The 20000-nt window shown below is 43.4% G+C and overlaps 2 protein-coding genes across 2 annotated transcripts in view; both read left to right on the forward strand.

The window, feature by feature from the left end:
* The window catches only part of tmem128 (transmembrane protein 128), a 9855-nt gene extending 4331 nt beyond the window's left edge, over positions 1-5524 (forward strand). Inside the window, exons 3-4 of the mRNA XM_077195716.1 lie at positions 2213-2374; positions 5026-5524. Of these exons, the coding sequence (XP_077051831.1) occupies positions 2213-2374; positions 5026-5125 (262 nt within the window). The 3' untranslated portion in view covers positions 5126-5524. The remainder of the gene's footprint in view (positions 1-2212; positions 2375-5025) is intronic.
* A 4065-nt stretch (positions 5525-9589) lies between these two features.
* Positions 9590-20000, forward strand: part of otop1 (otopetrin 1) — a 24924-nt gene continuing 14513 nt past the window's right edge. Inside the window, exons 1-2 of the mRNA XM_077195717.1 lie at positions 9590-10108; positions 10193-10329. Coding sequence (XP_077051832.1) covers positions 9739-10108; positions 10193-10329 — 507 coding nt within the window. The 5' untranslated portion in view covers positions 9590-9738. The remainder of the gene's footprint in view (positions 10109-10192; positions 10330-20000) is intronic.

Below are 20000 nucleotides of genomic sequence, written 5' to 3' on the forward strand. Positions count from 1 at the left end.
GTTTCAGCACTGTAAAGCCTGCGTTTAGATGGTGTAACGTGTTTCAGCGCTGAAACGCCTGCGTTTAGATGGTGTAACGTGTTTCAGCGCTGAAACGCCTGCGTTTAGATGGTGTAACGTGTTTCAGCGCTGAAACGCCTGCGTTTAGATGGTGTAACGTGTTTCAGCGCCGAAACGCCTGCGTTTAGATGGTGTAACGTGTTTCAGCGCCGAAACGCCTGCGTTTAGATGGTGTAACGTGTTTCAGCGCCGAAACGCCTGCGTTTAGATTGTGTAACGTGTTTCAGCGCTGAAACGCCTGCGTTTAGATGGTGTAACGCATGTGTTTCAGCTGGTGTAATGCCTGCGTTTAGATGGTGTAACGCATGTGTTTCAGCGCTGAAACGCCTGCGTTTAGCTGGTGTAACGCATGTGTTTCAGCGCTGAAACGCCTGCGTTTAGCTGGTGTAACGCATGTGTTTTAGCACTGTAACGTCTGCGTTTAGCTGGTGTAACGCCTGCGTTTAGCTGGTGTAACGCATCTGTTTCAGCACTGTAACGCCTGCGTTTAGCTGGTGTAACGCATCTGTTACAGCACTGTAACGCCTGCGTTTAGCTGGTGTAACCTATCTGTTTCAGCACTGTAACGCCTGCGTTTAGCTGGTGTAACGCCTGCGTTTAGCTGGTGTAACGCATCTGTTTCAGCACTGTAATGCCTGCGTTTAGCTGGTGTAACGCATCTGTTTCAGCACTGTAACGCCTGCGTTTAGCTGGTGTAAAGCCTGCGTTTAGCTGGTGTAACGCATCTGTTTCAGCACTGTAACGCCTGCGTTTAGCTGGTGTAAAGCCTGCGTTTAGCTGGTGTAACGCATCTGTTTCAGCACTGTAACGCCGGCATTTAGCTGCTGTAACGCATCTGTTTCAGCACTGTAACGCCGGCGTTTAGCTGGTGTAACGCGTCGGTTTCAGCACTGTAACACCTGCGTTTAGCTGGTGTAACGCATCTGTTTCAGCACTGTAACGCCTGCGTTTAGCTGGTGTAAAGCCTGCGTTTAGCTGGTGTAACGCATCTGTTTCAGCACTGTAACGCCTGCGTTTAGCTGGTGTAAAGCCTGCGTTTAGCTGGTGTAACCTATCTGTTTCAGCACTGTAACGCCTGCGTTTAGCTGGTGTAACGCCTGCGTTTAGCTGGTGTAACGCCTGCGTTTAGCTGGTGTAACGCATCTGTTTCAGCACTGTAACGCCTGCGTTTAGCTGGTGTAACGCATCTGTTTCAGCACTGTAACGCCGGCGTTTAGCTGGTGTAACGCGTCGGTTTCAGCACTGTAACACCTGCGTTTAGCTGGTGTAACGCATCTGTTTCAGCACTGTAACGCCGGCGTTTAGCTGGTGTAACGCATCTGTTTCAGCACTGTAACGCCGGCGTTTAGCTGGTGTAACGCATCTGTTTCAGCACTGTAACGCCGGCGTTTAGCTGGTGTAACGCATCTGTTTCAGCACTGTAACGCCTGCGTTTAGCTGGTGTAAAGCCTGCGTTTAGCTGGTGTAACGCATCTGTTTCAGCACTCTAATGCCGGCGTTTAGCTGGTGTAACGCATCTGTTTCAGCATTGTAACGCCGGCGTTTAGCTGGTGTAACGCATCTGTTTCAGCACTGTAATGCCTGCGTTTAGCTGGTGTAACACATGTGTTTCAGCACTGTAACGCCGGCGTTTAGCTGATGTAACGCGTCGGTTTCAGCACTGTAACGCCTGCGTTTAGCTAGTGTAACACATGTGTTTCAGCACTGTAATGCCTGCGTTTAGCTGGTGTAACACATGTGTTTCAGCACTGTAACGCCGGCGTTTAGCTGATGTAACGCGTCGGTTTCAGCACTGTAACGCCTGCGTTTAGCTAGTGTAACACATGTGTTTCAGCACTGTAATGCCTGCGTTTAGCTGGTGTAAAGCCTGTGTTTGGATGGTGTAACAGGTTTGTACAGCTGGTGTAACGCCTATTTCAGCACTGTTATGCCTGTGTTCAGCTGGTGTAAAGCCTGTGTTTGTGGGGTGTAACGCCTGTGTTCAGCTGGTGTAAAGCCTGTGTTCAGCTGGTGTAAAGCCTGTGTTCAGCTGGTGTAAAGCCTGTGTTTGGGTGGCTTTGTTCAGCTGGTGTAACTCCTATTTCAGCACTGTTATGCCTGTGTTCAGCTGGTGTAACACCTGTGTTTTAACAGTGTAACGCCTGTGTTTCAGCTGGTGGTTCTCCGTGGGTCTGGTGCTGCTGGGATTGTGCCTCAGTCTGGCTGCATTCTGTATTGTCTATCTGGAGTGGTTCAGAGGCATCAGGCACTACGAGCAGGAGTATCCCGCGGTCCCTGCCGTTACCACCGCCGCCTTCATCGCCGCGTCCTGCAGGTCAGAACCGCAGTCATGTAGTGATGGGAAGCACAGTTCGTGAAGCTTTCACACCTTTGTGAATCATTTGTTCCGAATCAGTGATTCGGAGTGCTTATCAAACTGCCAAAGTCACGTGATTTTAGTAAACGAGGCTTCTTTACATCGTAACTGTTTCCAAACATTAGAAAATGTTAATGGTTCGCCGTTAAGTGGCGATGATCTCTCTGAACCCGTATGTGGATTTTTAAAGCCTTTATAAGTTTGTTTACATTTTAGTGACACATTTGTATAATATGAATGAACTATTGTAGTTAAAAGTCTCTTATTGGTCTGATTAACCAAGCTCTTCATAAAACAAACAAAACAAGCCCTACAATTTAATAAAACATCACATATTATGAAACACTTCATATTTAGTGGTATTAGATGATTTGTTACTCTTTCAATAAAACATTTGTAATTGGTTTGTAAAAGGTGTTTTTATGCATGTTTTGGCGGAGTCTTTGCTGCATTTACACTGTTCTGACCAGCGTGTGGCGTTTCAAACGCTTTGAAACACTGAATCATTTTGAGAAGTTATTGGATCAATTGATTTAAAGTTTTAAAAGCTTAATATCTCCCATCACTACATTCATGTTTGTCATTTTGACGCAGATGTGATGAATCTCGCTGGTTTAAGATACGTGGACGCTTTGATGTTCACTTCCTCACGGATTAATATGCAAATTTCACGCTGAAATCTCAAGATGTTTTTATTTCGCATTGAGAAACTGAAGCTCATTTTGGGACCATTAATATGTTTGCATCATTACGTTGTCATGACAATTAGACACATTTTCCCCTTGGATCTTATTGCTATAACATGTTTGGATTTTTTGAGTTTTAAAAAAAATGAGCATAATACATTATTAAAAAGGGGTAAATATGCAGTTCAACAAATAACATCTATAAAGCGTGCATTCGTTAGCTCTCTAGGTGGCTGGAATTAGTTTATCTCCCCCTCTTTTCACAACCTCCTTCATCACATGAGGAAATTGAGAATCGCAAAAAAAAATTTTTTTTACAGATGATGATTCTCCAACGATTCTGAACAGACAACTAAACAAAAATAATATGTAATTTAGAGGTTCTGACTGATTTTAGTTGCTGCAGTCTATTTAAAAATATTTAATTAATTCAAATAAAATTTTTAAAAATCTAGTTAGGTGTGGTTTGGGTAATTGAATGATTCAGTGACAACCACAATTTTAACAGTTACTTGTCACCACCTACTGGTGTAACACACACAATCTTAATTTGAAGCATCAAGTAAGTTTCAACTTTTAATAGACAAATTGTTATTTAGAAATAAGATCTCTTAGATGTTTGACTCCAGATCGCCATTTTTTAATAATTAATCGTGCAGCTCTACTATGTGTCTCATTAATGGAAACGCAGTCTCTTTTAGGGCTCGACATCATTATTAGACAGAGTTTGCATTAAATGTGGAGTTTTTAATATGCTTTAAGACAAACCATTTGTAAATTCATAAGTCGACAGCATTGCTGAGTATTTTCTCTTTAAAACCGCAATGAAACAAAGACAGTCTCAAAAACACGGTTTGAAATCGCTGGTGTTTCTGACGTCACAAACTACCTTGTAACCAATCAGGTCGCGAGGGGGGCGGGGCTTTAGCATATCATAAACTATGCTCTGAAGCAGGGGATCCTCAGAGGTTATCCCGCTATATGTTTCTGTTGATATGATAAATCATGAACTTTCAGCAATGTGGCGGTGAATTATGTAAATGATGTATATTACGAGGTTATGGTGAACTATACGTCTTTCTCCACTGATGTTCTGAGTTGTTCAGTGCGTTTCTAAGGATGTTGATGTTTTAGATACGAGCGGGAACACGGTTTGTGTAACATTAGCAACACATTATTAGCTATATGATAACGTAGTCAAGCCAAAGGCTAATCATATTAATTACTGTTATGCGATATCATTGTGCAGCGTTTACTACAGTAAAGTAGAGCAAGTGGATCAGGTATTCTGAGCTGAGTGAGTGAGTGGAGGCGGGGCTCATTTGCATATTCATAGAACCGGATATACTAAATAAAGCAAGGGAGTTACATTCAAGATATTTTAAAGCATGAAGAATTTTTTTTCACTGGAAAAAACGTTTAAATATGTCATTTTGGTGATCAAAGATGAGTTTTAAGGGAATGGGATGCAATTATTGACTACAGGGGGACTTTAAGTTCTGATTGCACAATGATCTATTGATCTCTCACAATCTGATTAAATGTTTGATTTCCTCACAAAAACACAATTTATTTCGTAATGTGTAAAACCAAACTACTTAAAGCACCTTTAATGTATTAATATGTTGCAATTTTTATGATGTATAATCATTTTCTCATATTATAGTAATTAGAATTGGGGATTGAGTGTGTTTGATTGTCATGAAATCCTGTCAGGGTTCAATAAATGATCTTAAAATAGACTTTCCTTTGCTAAACAAAATGCTGCACAACAGAAAAATTGTGAGTATTCCTTAAGAAATAAAGTGTAAATCATGTTGTTGTTGTTGTTAACTGTGTGCTGAAATGTATTGATGTAGTTTTGTCCAATCAGAAGCAGATGTGACTGATATCATGATGTGTGTGTGTGTGTGTGTGTTTCAGCTTAAACATCGCTCTGTGGCCGGTCTGGTCCTTCTTCACTCCTGTGATTCTGTTCACTCAGTTCATGGGTGTGGTGATGCTGATCTCACTGCTCGGCTGAAACACTCTATCATACAGCTGTGAATGAATCTGTTCTGACCCGCGCCACAGCCAGAGAGGTCAGCTGATCTGTGACCTCACACTGACCTCTGACCTCTGCTTCAGTGCAGTGCTGAGGAGCCGCTCCAGTGAGAGACGACATCAACATGCATTCCTATTTCTCCCATTTCAAATTTTTTTTTGTTTGGTTTCCTGAAAGAGGTCGTTTAAGCATCTTGTAAGGTTAACAGGATTTTTCTTTGAGGTCCTGATGATTCCTGATTTGAGTGTCTTCTAAAAACTTTAAAACACACCTTTTTGAAGGGTTAACGCAAGATACTCATGTTTTATATCGTGTTTTAATGTTTACCTGTGATTAACCATATGAAATAACTGATTAAATAAAATACATTTTATATTACTTGGAATTTTCCGTCTGTCTGCATTCGGATAATCTTAACAGGATTGAAATTTACATTTCAGGTGTAATTTAGGTTGTAGAACAAAACGTTCATGCACCTGTATGTAATGTGAACCACAGAGCTTATTTTACCCAAACAAGTGAACACAAAAGCATTTAAGTATTTTTCCTCCCATTTCTACGTCTCTTTAGTGACTTCCTAGAACTTGTGTAGATCAGATGATGTGTAAACGATAGAAGCATTGCTGACGCTCATACTCTTTATTTTCTCGGTTTTTTGTTCCAAATATTGCCCTTTTTATTAAACTTACCCACATTCAAGTATTGATAAAAAAAAGAATGCTTGAAGCTAGAATAAAATGTAACACGAGAATGAACCTCATTGGTTCTCGCTGAAGCTTAAACGTGATGCGTAACATGAGAATGAACCTCATTGGTTCTTGCAGAAGCTTAAACGTGAAGCGTAACGCTAGAATGAACCTCATTGGTTCTTGCAGAAGCTTAAACGTGAAGCGTAACATGAGAATGAACCTCATTGGTTCTTGCAGAAGCTCAAACGTGAAGCGTAACACGAGAATGAACCTCATTGGTTCTTGCAGAAGCTTAAACGTGAAGCGTAACGCTAGAATGAACCTCATTGGTTCTTGCAGAAGCTTAAACGTGAAGCGTAACATGAGAATGAACCTCATTGGTTCTTGCAGAAGCTCAAACGTGAAGCGTAACGCTAGAATGAACCTCATTGGTTCTTGCAGAAGCTTAAACGTGAAGCGTAACACGAGAATGAACCTCATTGGTTCTTGCAGAAGCTCAAACGTGATGCGTAACACGAGAATGAACCTCATTGGTTCTTGCAGAAGCTCAAACGTGAAGCGTAACACGAGAATGAACCTCATTGGTTCTTGCAGAAGCTCAAACGTGATGCGTAACACGAGAATGAACCTCATTGGTTCTTGCAGAAGCTCAAACGTGAAGCGTAACATGAGAATGAACCTCATTGGTTCTTGCAGAAGCTTAAACGTGAAGCGTAACGCTAGAATGAACCTCATTGGTTCTTGCAGAAGCTTAAACGTGAAGCGTAACGCTAGAATGAACCTCATTGGTTCTTGCAGAAGCTTAAACGTGAAGCGTAACACGAGAATGAACCATATTGGTTCTTGCAGAAGCTTAAACGTGAAGCGTAACGCTAGAATGAACCTCATTGGTTCTTGCAGAAGCTCAAACGTGAAGCGTAACGCTAGAATGAACCTCATTGGTTCTTGCAGAAGCTTAAACGTGAAGCGTAACACGAGAATGAACCTCATTGGTTCTTGCAGAAGCTCAAACGTGAAGCGTAACGCTAGAATGAACCTCATTGGTTCTTGCAGAAGCTTAAACGTGAAGCGTAACACGAGAATGAACCTCATTGGTTCTTGCAGAAGCTTAAACGTGAAGCGTAACACGAGAATGAACCTCATTGGTTCTTGCAGAAGCTCAAACGTGAAGCGTAACACGAGAATGAACCTCATTGGTTCTTGCAGAAGCTTAAACGTGAAGCGTAACACGAGAATGAACCTCATTGGTTCTTGCAGAAGCTCAAACGTGATGCGTAACACGAGAATGAACCTCATTGGTTCTTGCAGAAGCTCAAACGTGAAGCGTAACATGAGAATGAACCTCATTGGTTCTTGCAGAAGCTCAAACGTGAAGCGTAACACGAGAATGAACCTCATTGGTTCTTGCAGAAGCTCAAACGTGAAGCGTAACACGAGAATGAACCTCATTGGTTCTTGCAGAAGCTCAAACGTGAAGCGTAACACGAGAATGAACCACATTGGTTCTTGCAGAAGCTTAAACGTGAAGCGTAACACGAGAATGAACCTCATTGGTTCTTGCAGAAGCTCAAACGTGATGCGTAACACGAGAATGAACCACATTGGTTCTTGCAGAAGCTTAAACGTGAAGCGTAACACGAGAATGAACCTCATTGGTTCTTGCAGAAGCTCAAACGTGAAGCGTAACACGAGAATGAACCTCATTGGTTCTTGCAGAAGCTCAAACGTGAAGCGTAACACGAGAATGAACCACATTGGTTCTTGCAGAAGCTTAAACGTGAAGCGTAACACGAGAATGAACCTCATTGGTTCTTGCAGAAGCTTAAACGTGATGCGTAACACGAGAATGAACCTCATTGGTTCTTGCAGAAGCTTAAACGTGAAGCGTAACATGAGAATGAACCTCATTGGTTCTTGCAGAAGCTCAAATGTGATGCGTAACATGAGAATGAACCTCATTGGTTCTTGCAGAAGCTCAAACGTAATGCGTAATACGAGAATGAACCTCATTGGTTCTTGCAGAAGCTCAAACGTGATGCGTAACACGAGAATTAACCTCATTGGTTCTTGCTGAAGCTCAAATGTGATGCGTAACATGAGAATGAACCTCATTGGTTCTTGCAGAAGCTCAAACGTAATGCGTAATACGAGAATGAACCTCATTGGTTCTTGCAGAAGCTCAAATGTGATGCGTAACATGAGAATGAACCTCATTGGTTCTTGCAGAAGCTCAAACGTAATGCGTAATACGAGAATGAACCTCATTGGTTCTTGCTGAAGCTCAAATGTGATGCGTAACATCAGAATGAACCTCATTGGTTCTTGCAGAAGCTCAAATGTGATGCGTAACATGAGAATGAACCTCATTGGTTCTTGCAGAAGCTCAAACGTGATGCGTAACACGAGAATTAACCTCATTGGTTCTTGCTGAAGCTCAAATGTGATGCGTAACATCAGAATGAACCTCATTGGTTCTTGCTGAAGCTCAAATGTGATGCGTAACATCAGAATGAACCTCATTGGTTCTTGCAGAAGCTCAAATGTGATGCGTAACATGAGAATGAACCTCATTGGTTCTTGCAGAAGCTTAAACGTGATGCGTAACACGAGAATGAACCTCATTGGTTCTTGCAGAAGCTCAAACGTGATGCGTAACACGAGAATGAACCTCATTGGTTCTCGCTGAAGCTTAAACCTATTGCATATCGAGAATGATTATCATCTTGTCACAATGCAATAAACTGTCACAAAATCGGATAATTTTTTTTAATGATGTGGGAGAGGGGGGTATATGGAATTATAGTTTACTTTAAGGTCTGTTATTTTAACTTTAACTGTAGCAGCTAAAATTAAATAAGTTTAAATATCGCGTATCTCTTTATTATCATTCCATATTTACACTCCCTCGTGTTTAGACCTGTATGAATATGTAATTTAGATGCATGGGCATGTGTGAGTTTATGCAGACTTTCTCCCGTTATCTCATTATTTGACCACATTAGAACTCGTTCCAAATTATAACAGAAATCCCATTAAACCCGCGCGCGTCCTTTGGGGTTTAGTTTTCATCAGGTTCCGTTCCCCGCGCGCCTCTTGATCAAACTGCTGGCTGATGAGATTATGAGAGAATGATGATGATGATGAAAAGCTCGTGATCGCATCTGTGTCAGACTGTGTCAAAGGTCATCGGAAGCGTGCGCGTTTGATCTCGGTCTGCGGTGACGCGCGAGTGAACGCGATGATTTGCGGCTGATGCGGGTTTGTGCGTATGTTAATCCAGGTCAGAGCAGTTATGATAGAAGCTCTTTTGTTGCGGCTCTCTGGCCCGGATCGCTTTCATCTAATTGTGGGTCTCTCTGTAATTGAGCACACCGTCAAATTCGGTTTGTTCTCGCAAACTTTTCTTCAAGTGCTTCGACAAGAAGAGATTGTGTCTGATTTCACCCGGGTTTCGCAATCCGTCTTTATTTCCGCACGAAGGTTCGCGCAGATTTAATGTTGAACACATTCTTCCGATGCAGGTCGTTATACGAGTCCGCGGTCAACAAAGGAGGGCGTCCATAAAGAGCCTTTGACCAGTGAAATCCGAGATCCTAAAAGCTTCGCTTGAGCCACAGAGGCCGAGGAAAAGCTCACTGGAGCTTCACATCTCACGGAGAAATGACTCGCCTGCCAGAGCGCGCGGAGATGCGATGAGCAGCGCGCGCGTCAAGAGGAACGCACGGTGAAGTTTGCGCGTTCTTGGCATCGCTTGGCTCACAGATGAATGAAACTCAATCCGCGTTAATCTGCTGCTCATTCTGGGAGGTATATAGCGCGATTACCCGCTCGATGGACGCGCACTGAGCATGTCTGCCGTTCCGCGAGCTTCCGAAAGCGTTCCCACAGCGTTTAACCAGCACCATGGTGGAGCACAGCCTGGACATAATGTGTATGAACAAATACGGCCCCAGTTCCTCATCATCATCATCCTCAGACGCAGAAAAGAAACTTTTCTCCACGCTCAAGGTGAGTTTGACCAAGAAGTACCCGCAGAAGAACGCGCAGACTCTGAGCGCGCAGTACGGCACGAACCTGCTGCTGATCGGCGTGTCCGTGATGCTCGCGCTCGCGCAGCACGGGCCCGCGGTGAGAGATGAACACCTGCTGACCTTCATCACGGTGCTCATGCTCGTGCAGCTCGTGTGGATGATCTGCTATATGATCCGGAGGGAGCGCGAGCGCAGCCCGGTGCCGGAGAGAGACGCGCACGCGGGCACGAGCTGGATCCGAGGTGAACCAACCATACCGGCTCGTTTACTGAACGCTTTCTCTGTGAGCGTGAGAATGATTGATTGATGTGCTGTTTGCTTGTCAGGTGGGCTGACGATGCTGGCGTTACTGTCGCTCATCATGGACGCGTTCCGCATCGGATATTTCGTCGGGTATCATTCCTGCATCTCCGCCGTGCTCGGGGTCTATCCCATCGTGCACGCGCTGCACACCATATCCCAGGTAAGAACGCGCATGTGTCACACGCTCATGTTTGATTTTGTAGAAAAGTTGAGATGTTGAAAAAATTTCCCCTGGTTTAATAAAATGATTTAAACGTCACACTCATCCGCATACATGGGGATTGCGTGAGAAAAAGCATACAAATTAAACATTCAACTCTGGTCACTAATATACTTGGAAATAAAAGACAGAGTACAAAAGTCGGTTATCTCTGCTCCTTTCACTTCTATTATTGACACTCTACGCACATGCGCAGTTCTCATTGTACCTCAAATTACCATAAATGCACAATGTGACCGTTACAATTAGTTCCAAAGCAGCTTCACATGAATAATGTTGCAAAGCTCTTCAGTTATGAAGTGATTCAACTTTAGATGGAAGCAGAAGGTGTACAATGCTGGGGAAAGTTTCTTTGAAAAGTAGTGCGTTACAATATTGCATTACTCCCTAAAAAAGTAACTATTTGCATTACTTAGTTACTTATTTTAGAAAAGTAATGTGTTAAGTTACTTTTGCGTTACGTTTTTCCACCTGGACAGGGCTTGTTTTTTTATAACAAATTTGTTTTTTTGGGGGGGCAAATGTAAAGACCCTTTCACACCAAAAGTGAAATAATAATCTTCAGGCTGAAGGAAATGCAGATTCACTCCTGTACAGTAGAAGTAGTGTACAGTAGAGTACAGTGGTGTACATTAGCATACAGTAGAGTACAGTAGTGCACATTGTCGTACAGTAGAGCTAGAGTGCAGTAGAGTACATTCGAGTAAAGTGGTGTACAGTAAAATATAGTACAGCAAAGTACAGTAGAGGTAGAGTATAGTAGAGTACAGTAGTGTGCAATACAGTAGAGTTCAGTGGAGTGCAGTAGAGTACATTATTGTTCAGTAGAGTACAGTAGTGTACAGTAGAGTGCAGTACAGTAGTGTGCAATAGTGTACAGTAGAGTGCAGTAGAGTACAGTAGAGTACAGTAGAGTGCAGTACAGTAGTGTGCAATAGTGTACAGTAGAGTGCAGTAGAGTACAGTAGTGTACAGTAGAGTGCAGTACAGTAGTGTGCAATAGTGTACAGTAGAGTGCAGTAGAGTACAGTAGAGTACAGTAGTGTGCAATAGTGTAGAGTACAGTAGAGTACAGTAGTGTGTAGAAGAGTACAGTAGAGCACAGTAGAGTACAGTAGTGTGCAAAAGTGTGCAGTAGAGTGCAGTAGAGTAGAGTGGTGTACATTAGAGTAGAGTGGTGTACAGTAAAATATAGTACAGCAAAGTACAGTAGAGGTAGAGTATAGTAGAGTACAGTAGTGTGCAGTACAGTGGAGTGCAGTAGAGTACAGTAGAGCACAGTAGAATACAGTAGTGTGCAATAGTGTACAGTAGAGTACAGTAGTGCACAGTAGAGTGCAGTAGAGTACAGCGGTTTGCAGTAGAGTGCAGTAGAGTACAGTAGTGTGCAAAAGTGTACAGTACAGTGCAGTAGAGTACAGTGGTGTACAGTAGAGTGCAGTAGAGTGCAGTAGAGTACAGCGGTGTGCAGTAGAGTGCAGTAGAGTACAGTAGTGTGCAAAAGTGTACAGGGCAGTGCAGTAGAGTACAGTAGAGTACAGTAGAGTACAGTAGAGTACAGTAGAGTGCAGTAGAGTGCAGTAGAGTGCAGTAGAGTACAGTAGAGTACAGTAGAGCGCAGTAGAGTACAGTAGAGCGCAGTAGAGCACAAAGGTGTGCAGTAGAGCACAGTAGTGCACAGTAGAGTACAGTAGAGCACAGTAGTGTGCAGTAGAGCACAGTAGAGTACAGTAGTGTGCAGTAGAGTACAGTACAGTAGTGTACAGTAGTGTGCAGTAGAGCACAGTAGAGTACAGTAGTGTGTAGTACAGTAGAGTGCAGTAGTGTAAAGTACAGTAGAGTGCAGTAGTGTAAAGTACAGTAGAGTGCAGTAGTGTAGAGTACAGTAGAGTACAGTAGTGTGCAGTAGATTACAGTAGAGTGCAGTAGTGTAGAGTACAGTAGAGTACATTAGTGTGCAGTAGAGTACAGTAGAGTGCAGTAGAGTACAGTAGTGTGCAAAAGTGTACAGTAGAGTACAGTAGAGTACAGCAGTGTGCAGTAGAGTGCAGTAGAGCACAGTAGTGTGCAAAAGTGTACAGTAGAGTGCAGTAGAGTATAGTAGAGCACAGTAGAGTGCAGTAGAGCACAGTAGTGTGCAAAGGTGTACAGTAGAGCACAGTAGAGCACAGTAGAGTAGAGTAGTGTGCAGTAGAGCACAGTAGAGTACAGTAGTGTGCAGTAAAGTACAGTAGTGTACAGTAGAGCGCAGTAGAGCACAGTAGAGTACAGTAGAGCGCAGTAGAGTACAGTAGTGTGCAAAAATGTACAGTAGAGTGCAATAGATTGCAGTAGAGTATAGTAGAGCACAGTAGAGTGCAGTAGAGCATAGTAGTGTGCAAAAGTGTGCAGTAGATAACAGTAGAGCACAGTAGAGTACAGTAGTGTGCAAAAGTGTACAGTAGAATGCAGTAGAGTACAGCGGTGTGCAGTAGAGTGCAGTAGAGTGCAGTAGAGTACAGTGGTGTACAGTAGAGTGCAGTAGAGTACAGTAGAGTACAGTAGAGTAGAGTGCAGTAGTGTAAAGTACAGTAGAGTGCAGTAGTGTAAAGTGCAGTAGTGTAGAGTACAGCAGAGTACAGTAGTGTGCGGTAGATTACATTAGAGTGCAGTAGTGTAGAGTACAGTAGAGTACATTAGTGTGCAGTAGAGTACATTAGTGTGCAGTAGAGTACAGTAGAGTGCAGTAGAGTACAGTAGTGTGCAAAAGTGTACAGTAGAGTGCAGTAGAGTACAGCAGTGTGCAGTAGAGTGCAGTAGAGCACAGTAGAGTACAGTAGTGTGCAAAAGTGTACAGTAGAGTGCAGTAGAGTATAGTAGAGCACAGTAGAGTACAGTACAGTACAGTAGTGTACAGTAGAGCGCAGTAGAGCACAGTAGAGCACAGTAGAGTACAGTAGTGTGCAGTAGAGTACAGTAGAGCGCAGTAGAGTACAGTAGTGTGCAAAAATGTACAGTAGAGTGCAATAGATTGCAGTAGAGTATAGTAGAGCACAGTAGAGTGCAGTAGAGCATAGTAGTGTGCAAAAGTGCGCAGTAGAGCACAGTAGAGTACAGTAGTGTGCAAAAGTGTACAGTAGAATGCAGTAGAGTACAGCGGTGTGCAGTAGAGTGCAGTAGAGTACAGTGGTGTACAGTAGAGTGCAGTAGAGTACAGTATAGTACAGTAGAGTACAGTGGTGTACAGTAGAGTGCAGTAGAGTACAGTAGAGCGCAGTAGAGCACAGTAGTGTGCAAAAGTGTACAGTAGAGCGCAGTAGAGCACAGTAGAGTACAGTAGTGTGCAGTAGAACGCAGTAGAGTACAGTAGTGTGCAGTAGAGTACAGTAGTGTGCAAAGGTGTACAGTAGAGCACAGTAGAGCACAGTAGAGTACAGTAGTGTGCAGTAGAGCACAGTAGAGTACAGTAGTGTGCAGTAAAGTACAGTACAGTAGTGTACAGTAGAGCACAGTAGAGCACAGTAGAGTACAGTAGTGTGCAGTAGAGTACAGTAGAGCGCAGTAGTGTACAGTAGTGTGCAAAAATGTACAGTAGAGTGCAATAGATTGTAGTAGAGTATAGTAGAGCACAGTAGAGTGCAGTAGAGCATAGTAGTGTGCAAAAGTGCGCAGTAGAGCACAGTAGAGTACAGTAGTGTGCAAAAGTGTACAGTAGAATGCAGTAGAGTACAGCGGTGTGCAGTAGAGTGCAGTAGAGTACAGTGGTGTACAGTAGAGTGCAGTAGAGTACAGTATAGTACAGTAGAGTACAGTGGTGTACAGTAGAGTGCAGTAGAGTACAGTAGAGCGCAGTAGAGCACAGTAGTGTGCAAAAGTGTACAGTAGAGCGCAGTAGAGCACAGTACAGTACAGTTGTGTGCAGTAGAACGCAGTAGAGCACAGTAGTGTGCAAAAGTGTACAGTAGAGCGCAGTAGAGTACAGTAGTGTGCAGTAGAACACAGTAGAGTACAGTAGTGTGCAGTAGAGTACAGTACAGTAGTGTACAGTAGAGCGCAGTAGAGTACAGTAGAGCACAGTAGAGTACAGTAGTGTGCAGTAGAACGCAGTAGAGCACAGTAGTGTGCAAAAGTGTACAGTTGAGCGCAGTAGAGTACAGTAGTGTGCAGTAGAACACAGTAGAGTACAGTAGTGTGCAGTAGAGTACAGTACAGTAGTGTACAGTAGAGCGCAATAGAGTACAGTAGAGCACAGTAGAGTACAGTAGAGCACAGTAGAGTAAAGTAGTGTGCAGTACAGTAGTGTGCAAAAGTGTACAGTAGAGTGCAGTAGATTGCAGTAGAGTATAGTAGAGCACAGTAGAGTGCAGGAGAGCACAGTAGTGTGCAAAAGTGTACAGTAGAGCGCAGTAGAGCACAGTAGAGTACATTAGTGTGCAGTAGAGTGCAGTAGAGTACAGTAGAGCACAGTAGAGCGCAGTAGACCACAGTAGTGTGCAAAAGTGTACAGTAGAGTACAGTAGAGTACAGTAGTGTACAGTAGTGTGCAGTAGAGCACAGTAGAGCACAGTACAGTAGTGTGCAGTAGAGTACAGTAGAGTAGAGTACAGTAGAGTGCAGTAGTGTAAAGTGCAGTAGAGTGCAGCAGTGTAAAGTACAGTAGAGTGCAGTAGTGTAGAGTACAGTAGAGTGCAGTAGTGTAGAGTACAGTAGAGTACAGTAGTGTGCAGTAGATTACAGTAGAGTGCAGTAGTGTAGAGTAAAGTAGAGTACATTAGTGTGCAGTAGAGTACAGTAGAGTGCAGTAGAGTACAGTAGTGTGTAAAAGTGTACAGTAGAGTGCAGTAGAGTACAGCAGTGTGCAGTAGAGTACAGTAGAGCACAGTAGAGTACAGTAGTGTGCAAAAGTGTACAGTAGAGTGCAGTAGAGTATAGTAGAGCACAGTAGAGTGCAGTAGAGCACAGTAGTGTGCAAAAGTGTACAGTAGTGTTCAGTAGTGTGCAGTAGTGTGCAGTAGAGTACAGTAGAGTACAGTAGAGTACAGTAGAGTACAGTAGAGCACAGTAGAGTACAGTAGAGCACAGTAGAGCGCAGTAGAGCGCAGTAGAGTACAGTAGTGTGCAGTAGAGTACAGTAGAGTGCAGTAGAGTACAGTAGTGTGCAAAAGTGTACAGTAGAGTGCAGTAGAGTACAGCAGTGTGCAGTAGAGCACAGTAGAGTACAGTAGTGTGCAAAAGTGTACAGTAGAGTGCAGTAGAGTGCATTAGAGTATAGTAGAGCACAGTAGAGTGCAGTAGAGCACAGTAGTGTGCAAAAGTGTACAGTAGAGCGCAGTAGAGCGCAGTAGAGTACAGTAGTGTGCAGTAGTGTGCAATAGAGCACAGTAGAGCACAGTAGTGTGCAGTAGAGTAGTGTACAGTAGTGTACAGTATAGCGCAGTAGAGTACAGTAGTGTACAGTAGAGTACAGTACAGTAGTGTACAGTAGTGTACAGTAGTGTGCAGTAGAGTACAGTAGAGCACAGTAGAGTACAGTAGTGTGCAGTATAGTACAGTAAAGGACAGTAGAGTACAGTAGTGTGCAGTAGAGTACAGTAGAGTACAGTACAGTAGAGTACAGTACAGTAGAGTGCAGCAGTGTAAAGTACAGTAGTGTAAAGTACAGTAGAGTGCAGTAGTGTAGAGTACAGTATAGTACATTAGTGTGCAGTAGAGTACACTAGAGTGCAGTAGTGTAGAGTACAGTAAAGTGCAGTAGTGTAGACTACAGTAGAGTACAGTAGTGTGCAGTAAAGTAGAGTGCAGTAGTGTAGAGTACAGTAGAGTGCTGTAGTGTAGAGTAAAATGGTAAATGGACTGCATTTATATAGCGCTTTATCAGACCCAATGGCCACCAAAGCGCTTTACATATTGCCTCATATTCACCCATTCACTCACTCATTCATACACCGACGGCGGTGTCAGCCATACAAGGCGCCATCCAGCTCGTCGGGAGCAGCCAGGGTTAGGTGTCTTGCTCATGGACACCTCGACACTTGGTCAGGTGGAACCGGGGATCGAACCACCAACCTTTCAGTTTGTAGACAACCTACATAAACCACTGAGCCACTGCCGCCCGAGTACAGTAGTGTGCAGTAGTGTAGAGCAGTGGTTCTCAATTCCAGTCCTCGGGACCCACTGCTCTGCACATTTTGTATGTCTCTCTTATCTGACACACTCAGCTCAGATCATGGAGTCTCTCCTAACGAGCTGATGATCTGAATCAGGTGTGTTAAATAAGGAGACATACAAAATGTGCAGAGCAGTGGGTCCCGAGGAGTTGAGAACCACTGGTGTAGAGTGCAGTAGTGTAGAGTACAGTAGAGTGCAGTAGTGTAGAGTATAGTGCAGTAGAGGGCAGTAGAGTACAGTAGAATAAGTTAATGTGCAGTAGAGTACAATAGAGTACAATAGAGTGCAGTAGAGTAGAGGGCAGTAGAGGGCAGTAGAGTACAGTAGTGTAGAGTGCAGTAGTGTAGAGTACAGTAGAGTACAGGGAGGTGCAGTAGAGTACAGTAGAGTACAGTAGAGTACAGTAGAGTACAGTAGAGTACAGTAGAGTACAGTAGAGTACAGTAGTGTAGAGTGCAGTAGAGTGCAGTAGAGTACAGTAGAGTACAGTAGAGTACAGTAGAGTAGAGTAGAGTAGAGTAGAGTAGAGTAGAGTAGAGTGCAGTAGAGTACAGTAGTGTAGAGTAGAATACATTAATGTGCAGTAGAGTACAGTAGAGTACAGTAGTGTAGAGTACAGTAGAGTACAGTAGTGTAGAGTACAGTAGAGTACAGTAGTGTAGAGTACAGTAGAGTACAGTAGTGTAGAGTACAGTAGAGTACAGTAGTGTAGAGTACAGTAGAGTACATTAGTGTAGAGTATAGTAGAGTGCAGTAGAGTGCAGTAGTCTAGAGTGCAGTAGTGTAGAGTACAGTAGAGTACAGTATAGTGCAGTAGAATACAGTAGAGTGCAGTAGTGTAGTGTGCAGTAGTGTAGAGTACAGTAGAGTGCAGTAGAGTACAGTAGAGTGCAGTAGTGTAGAGTACCGTAGAGTACAGTACCGTAGAGTACAGTAGTGTAGAGTACAGTAGAGTGCAGTAGTGTAGAGTACAGTAGAGTGCAGTAGAGTACAGTAGTGTAGAGTACAGTAGTGTAGAGTACAGTAGTGCGGTAGGGTACAGTAGAGTACAGTAGAGTACAGTAGAGTGCGGTATAGTGCAGTAGTGTGCGGTAGAGTGCAGTAGAGCACAGTTGAGTGCGGTAGGGTACAGTAGTGTGCAGTAGGGTGCAGTAGTGTAGAGTACAGTGGGGTACAGTAGTGTGCAGTAGAGTACAGTAGAGTACAGTAGAGTACAGTAGAGTACAGTAGAGTACAGTAGAGTACAGTAGAGTACAGTAGAGCACAGTAGGGCTGCACGATATTGGGAAAAAATTACATTGCGATATTTTATTTTTCTGCGATATATATTGCGATATGAAAACAATTTCACCCAATGACTTAAATAGCTTTCTTTGGAAAGAATGAATCATCTGAATGACTGGGGTGATTTTGTAAAGGAGTAAATCTGCATAGATTCTATTAACTAATGTAGTTAACTAGAGTTTAATAAATGGAACCTTATTGTAAAGTGTTTCCGATTTGTTATATCTCGTGAGTTCAGTGTTGGACAGATAAGTTGTTTTAACCATTCATTAAAGTGAATCGGTTCAAATGAATCATTAGTTCGCGAATTGAAGGTGTCATTAACGGACCACGGCACACGTTGTGTGATTATCCCGGCAGTTAGGGCATCGCACAAGATTGGTCTCAACACAGAAAACATTTCATCACTGGATAGATTTTTTTTGTTTTGTTTATTGAAAGTGTGGTTTATCTGAATGTGTGGAACGCTTTTCAGAGAATATTTTTTTTTAGCACAATTCACAACCCGCGGTAGTTCAGGAAAAAAATATATCCGAATGCTTCACCTGAAACTTCGGTCTTCCGACCTTTTACCATTGTGTATTCTCAAAGATATTCAGTCAACTCAATTCATTAATATGCGCGAGGGAGGGTGAGAGAGCAAGACAGTTTGAAAACGGTGAGAGTGTGCGCGCGCGACCGGGGCTCTCTCTCTCTGCTCGTTCTCTCAGTTTTGCGCAGCAGTCAGTCATCTATCACTCACCGGTCAAATAAGGCTTTGGCGGGACAAAAATACGCTTTGGCGGTCGACAAAAATTGTTCAATGGAGGAAGGGCATTCTGACTTTATTTTGAATTCTCGTGTTCGTTCAAGCTCAGAAATAAGAGAAAGACCACTGATCTGCCCGGCTCACAGAAAACAACGCGCAAGTTCCAGTCTTCTTACGCTTGATGTTTAAACTGACAGGACTTAAAAACACATGCAAATGATAAACTTTCACTATATGATGGTTAAACTTTGCAATTAATCCGGAGCTGCTGGCCCGTACAGATCATGAATCACGGATCAACTACTGTACGACTTAGGCCTACATCGCAACATCCTGCGATGTGACTATCGTGGATGCGCACATCGCGATATCGATGCTAAAACGACACATCGTGCAGCCCTAGAGCACAGTGGAGTACAGTGGAGTGCAGTAGAGTGCAGTAGAGCGCAGTAGAGCACAGTAGTGTACAGTAGAGTGCAGTAGAGCACAGTAGAGTACAGTAGAGTGCAGTAGAGTGCAGTAGAGCACAGTAGAGTGCAGTGTAGTACAGTAGAGTACAGTAGAGCACAGTAGAGCACAGTAGAGCGCAGTAGAGTGCAGTAGAGCACAGTAGAGTACAGTAGAGTACAATAGTGTAAAGTAGAGTGTAGTATTGTAGAGTACAGTAGAGTGCAGTAGAGTGCAGTAGAGTACAGTAGAGTGCAGTAGAGTGCAGTAGTGTACAGTAGAGTACAATAGTGTACAGTAGAGTGTAGTACAGTAGAGTACAGTAGAGTACAGTAGAGTGCAGTAGAGTGCAGTAGAGCACAGTAGAGCACAGTAGAGCACAGTAGAGCGCAGTAGAGTGCAGTAGAGCACAGTAGAGTACAATAGTGTAAAGTAGAGTGTAGTATTGTAGAGTACAGTAGAGTACAGTAGAGTACAGTAGAGTGCAGTAGAGTGCAGTAGAGTGCAGTAGAGCACAGTAGAGTACAGTAGAGCGCAGCAGAGTACAGTAGAGTACAGTAGAGTACAGTAGAGTGCAGTAGTGTGCAGTAGAGTGCAGTAGAGCACAGTAGAGCGCAGTAGAGTACAGTAGAGTACAGTAGAGTACAGTAGAGTGCAGTAGAGCGCAGTAGAGCGCAGTAGAGCGCAGTAGAGCGCAGTAGAGGACAGTAGTGTACAGTAGAGTGCAGTAGTGCGCAGTAGAGTACAGTAGAGCACAGTAGAGTGCAGTAGAGCGCAGTAGAGTGCAGTAGAGCACAGTAGAGCACAGTAGAGCGCAGTAGAGTGCAGTAGAGCACAGTAGAGTACAGTAGTGTACAGTAGAGTGCAGTAGAGTACAGTAGCGTACAGTAGAGTACAGTAGAGTACAGTAGAGTACAGTAGAGCGCAGTAGAGTACAGTAGAGTACAGTAGAGTACAGTAGAGTACAGTAGAGTACAGTAGAGTG

Source organism: Siphateles boraxobius, unplaced genomic scaffold (genome assembly GCF_051911475.1).
Source record: "Siphateles boraxobius isolate OS27281-9 unplaced genomic scaffold, OSU_SipBor_1 349, whole genome shotgun sequence".
NCBI lineage: Eukaryota > Metazoa > Chordata > Actinopteri > Cypriniformes > Leuciscidae > Siphateles > Siphateles boraxobius.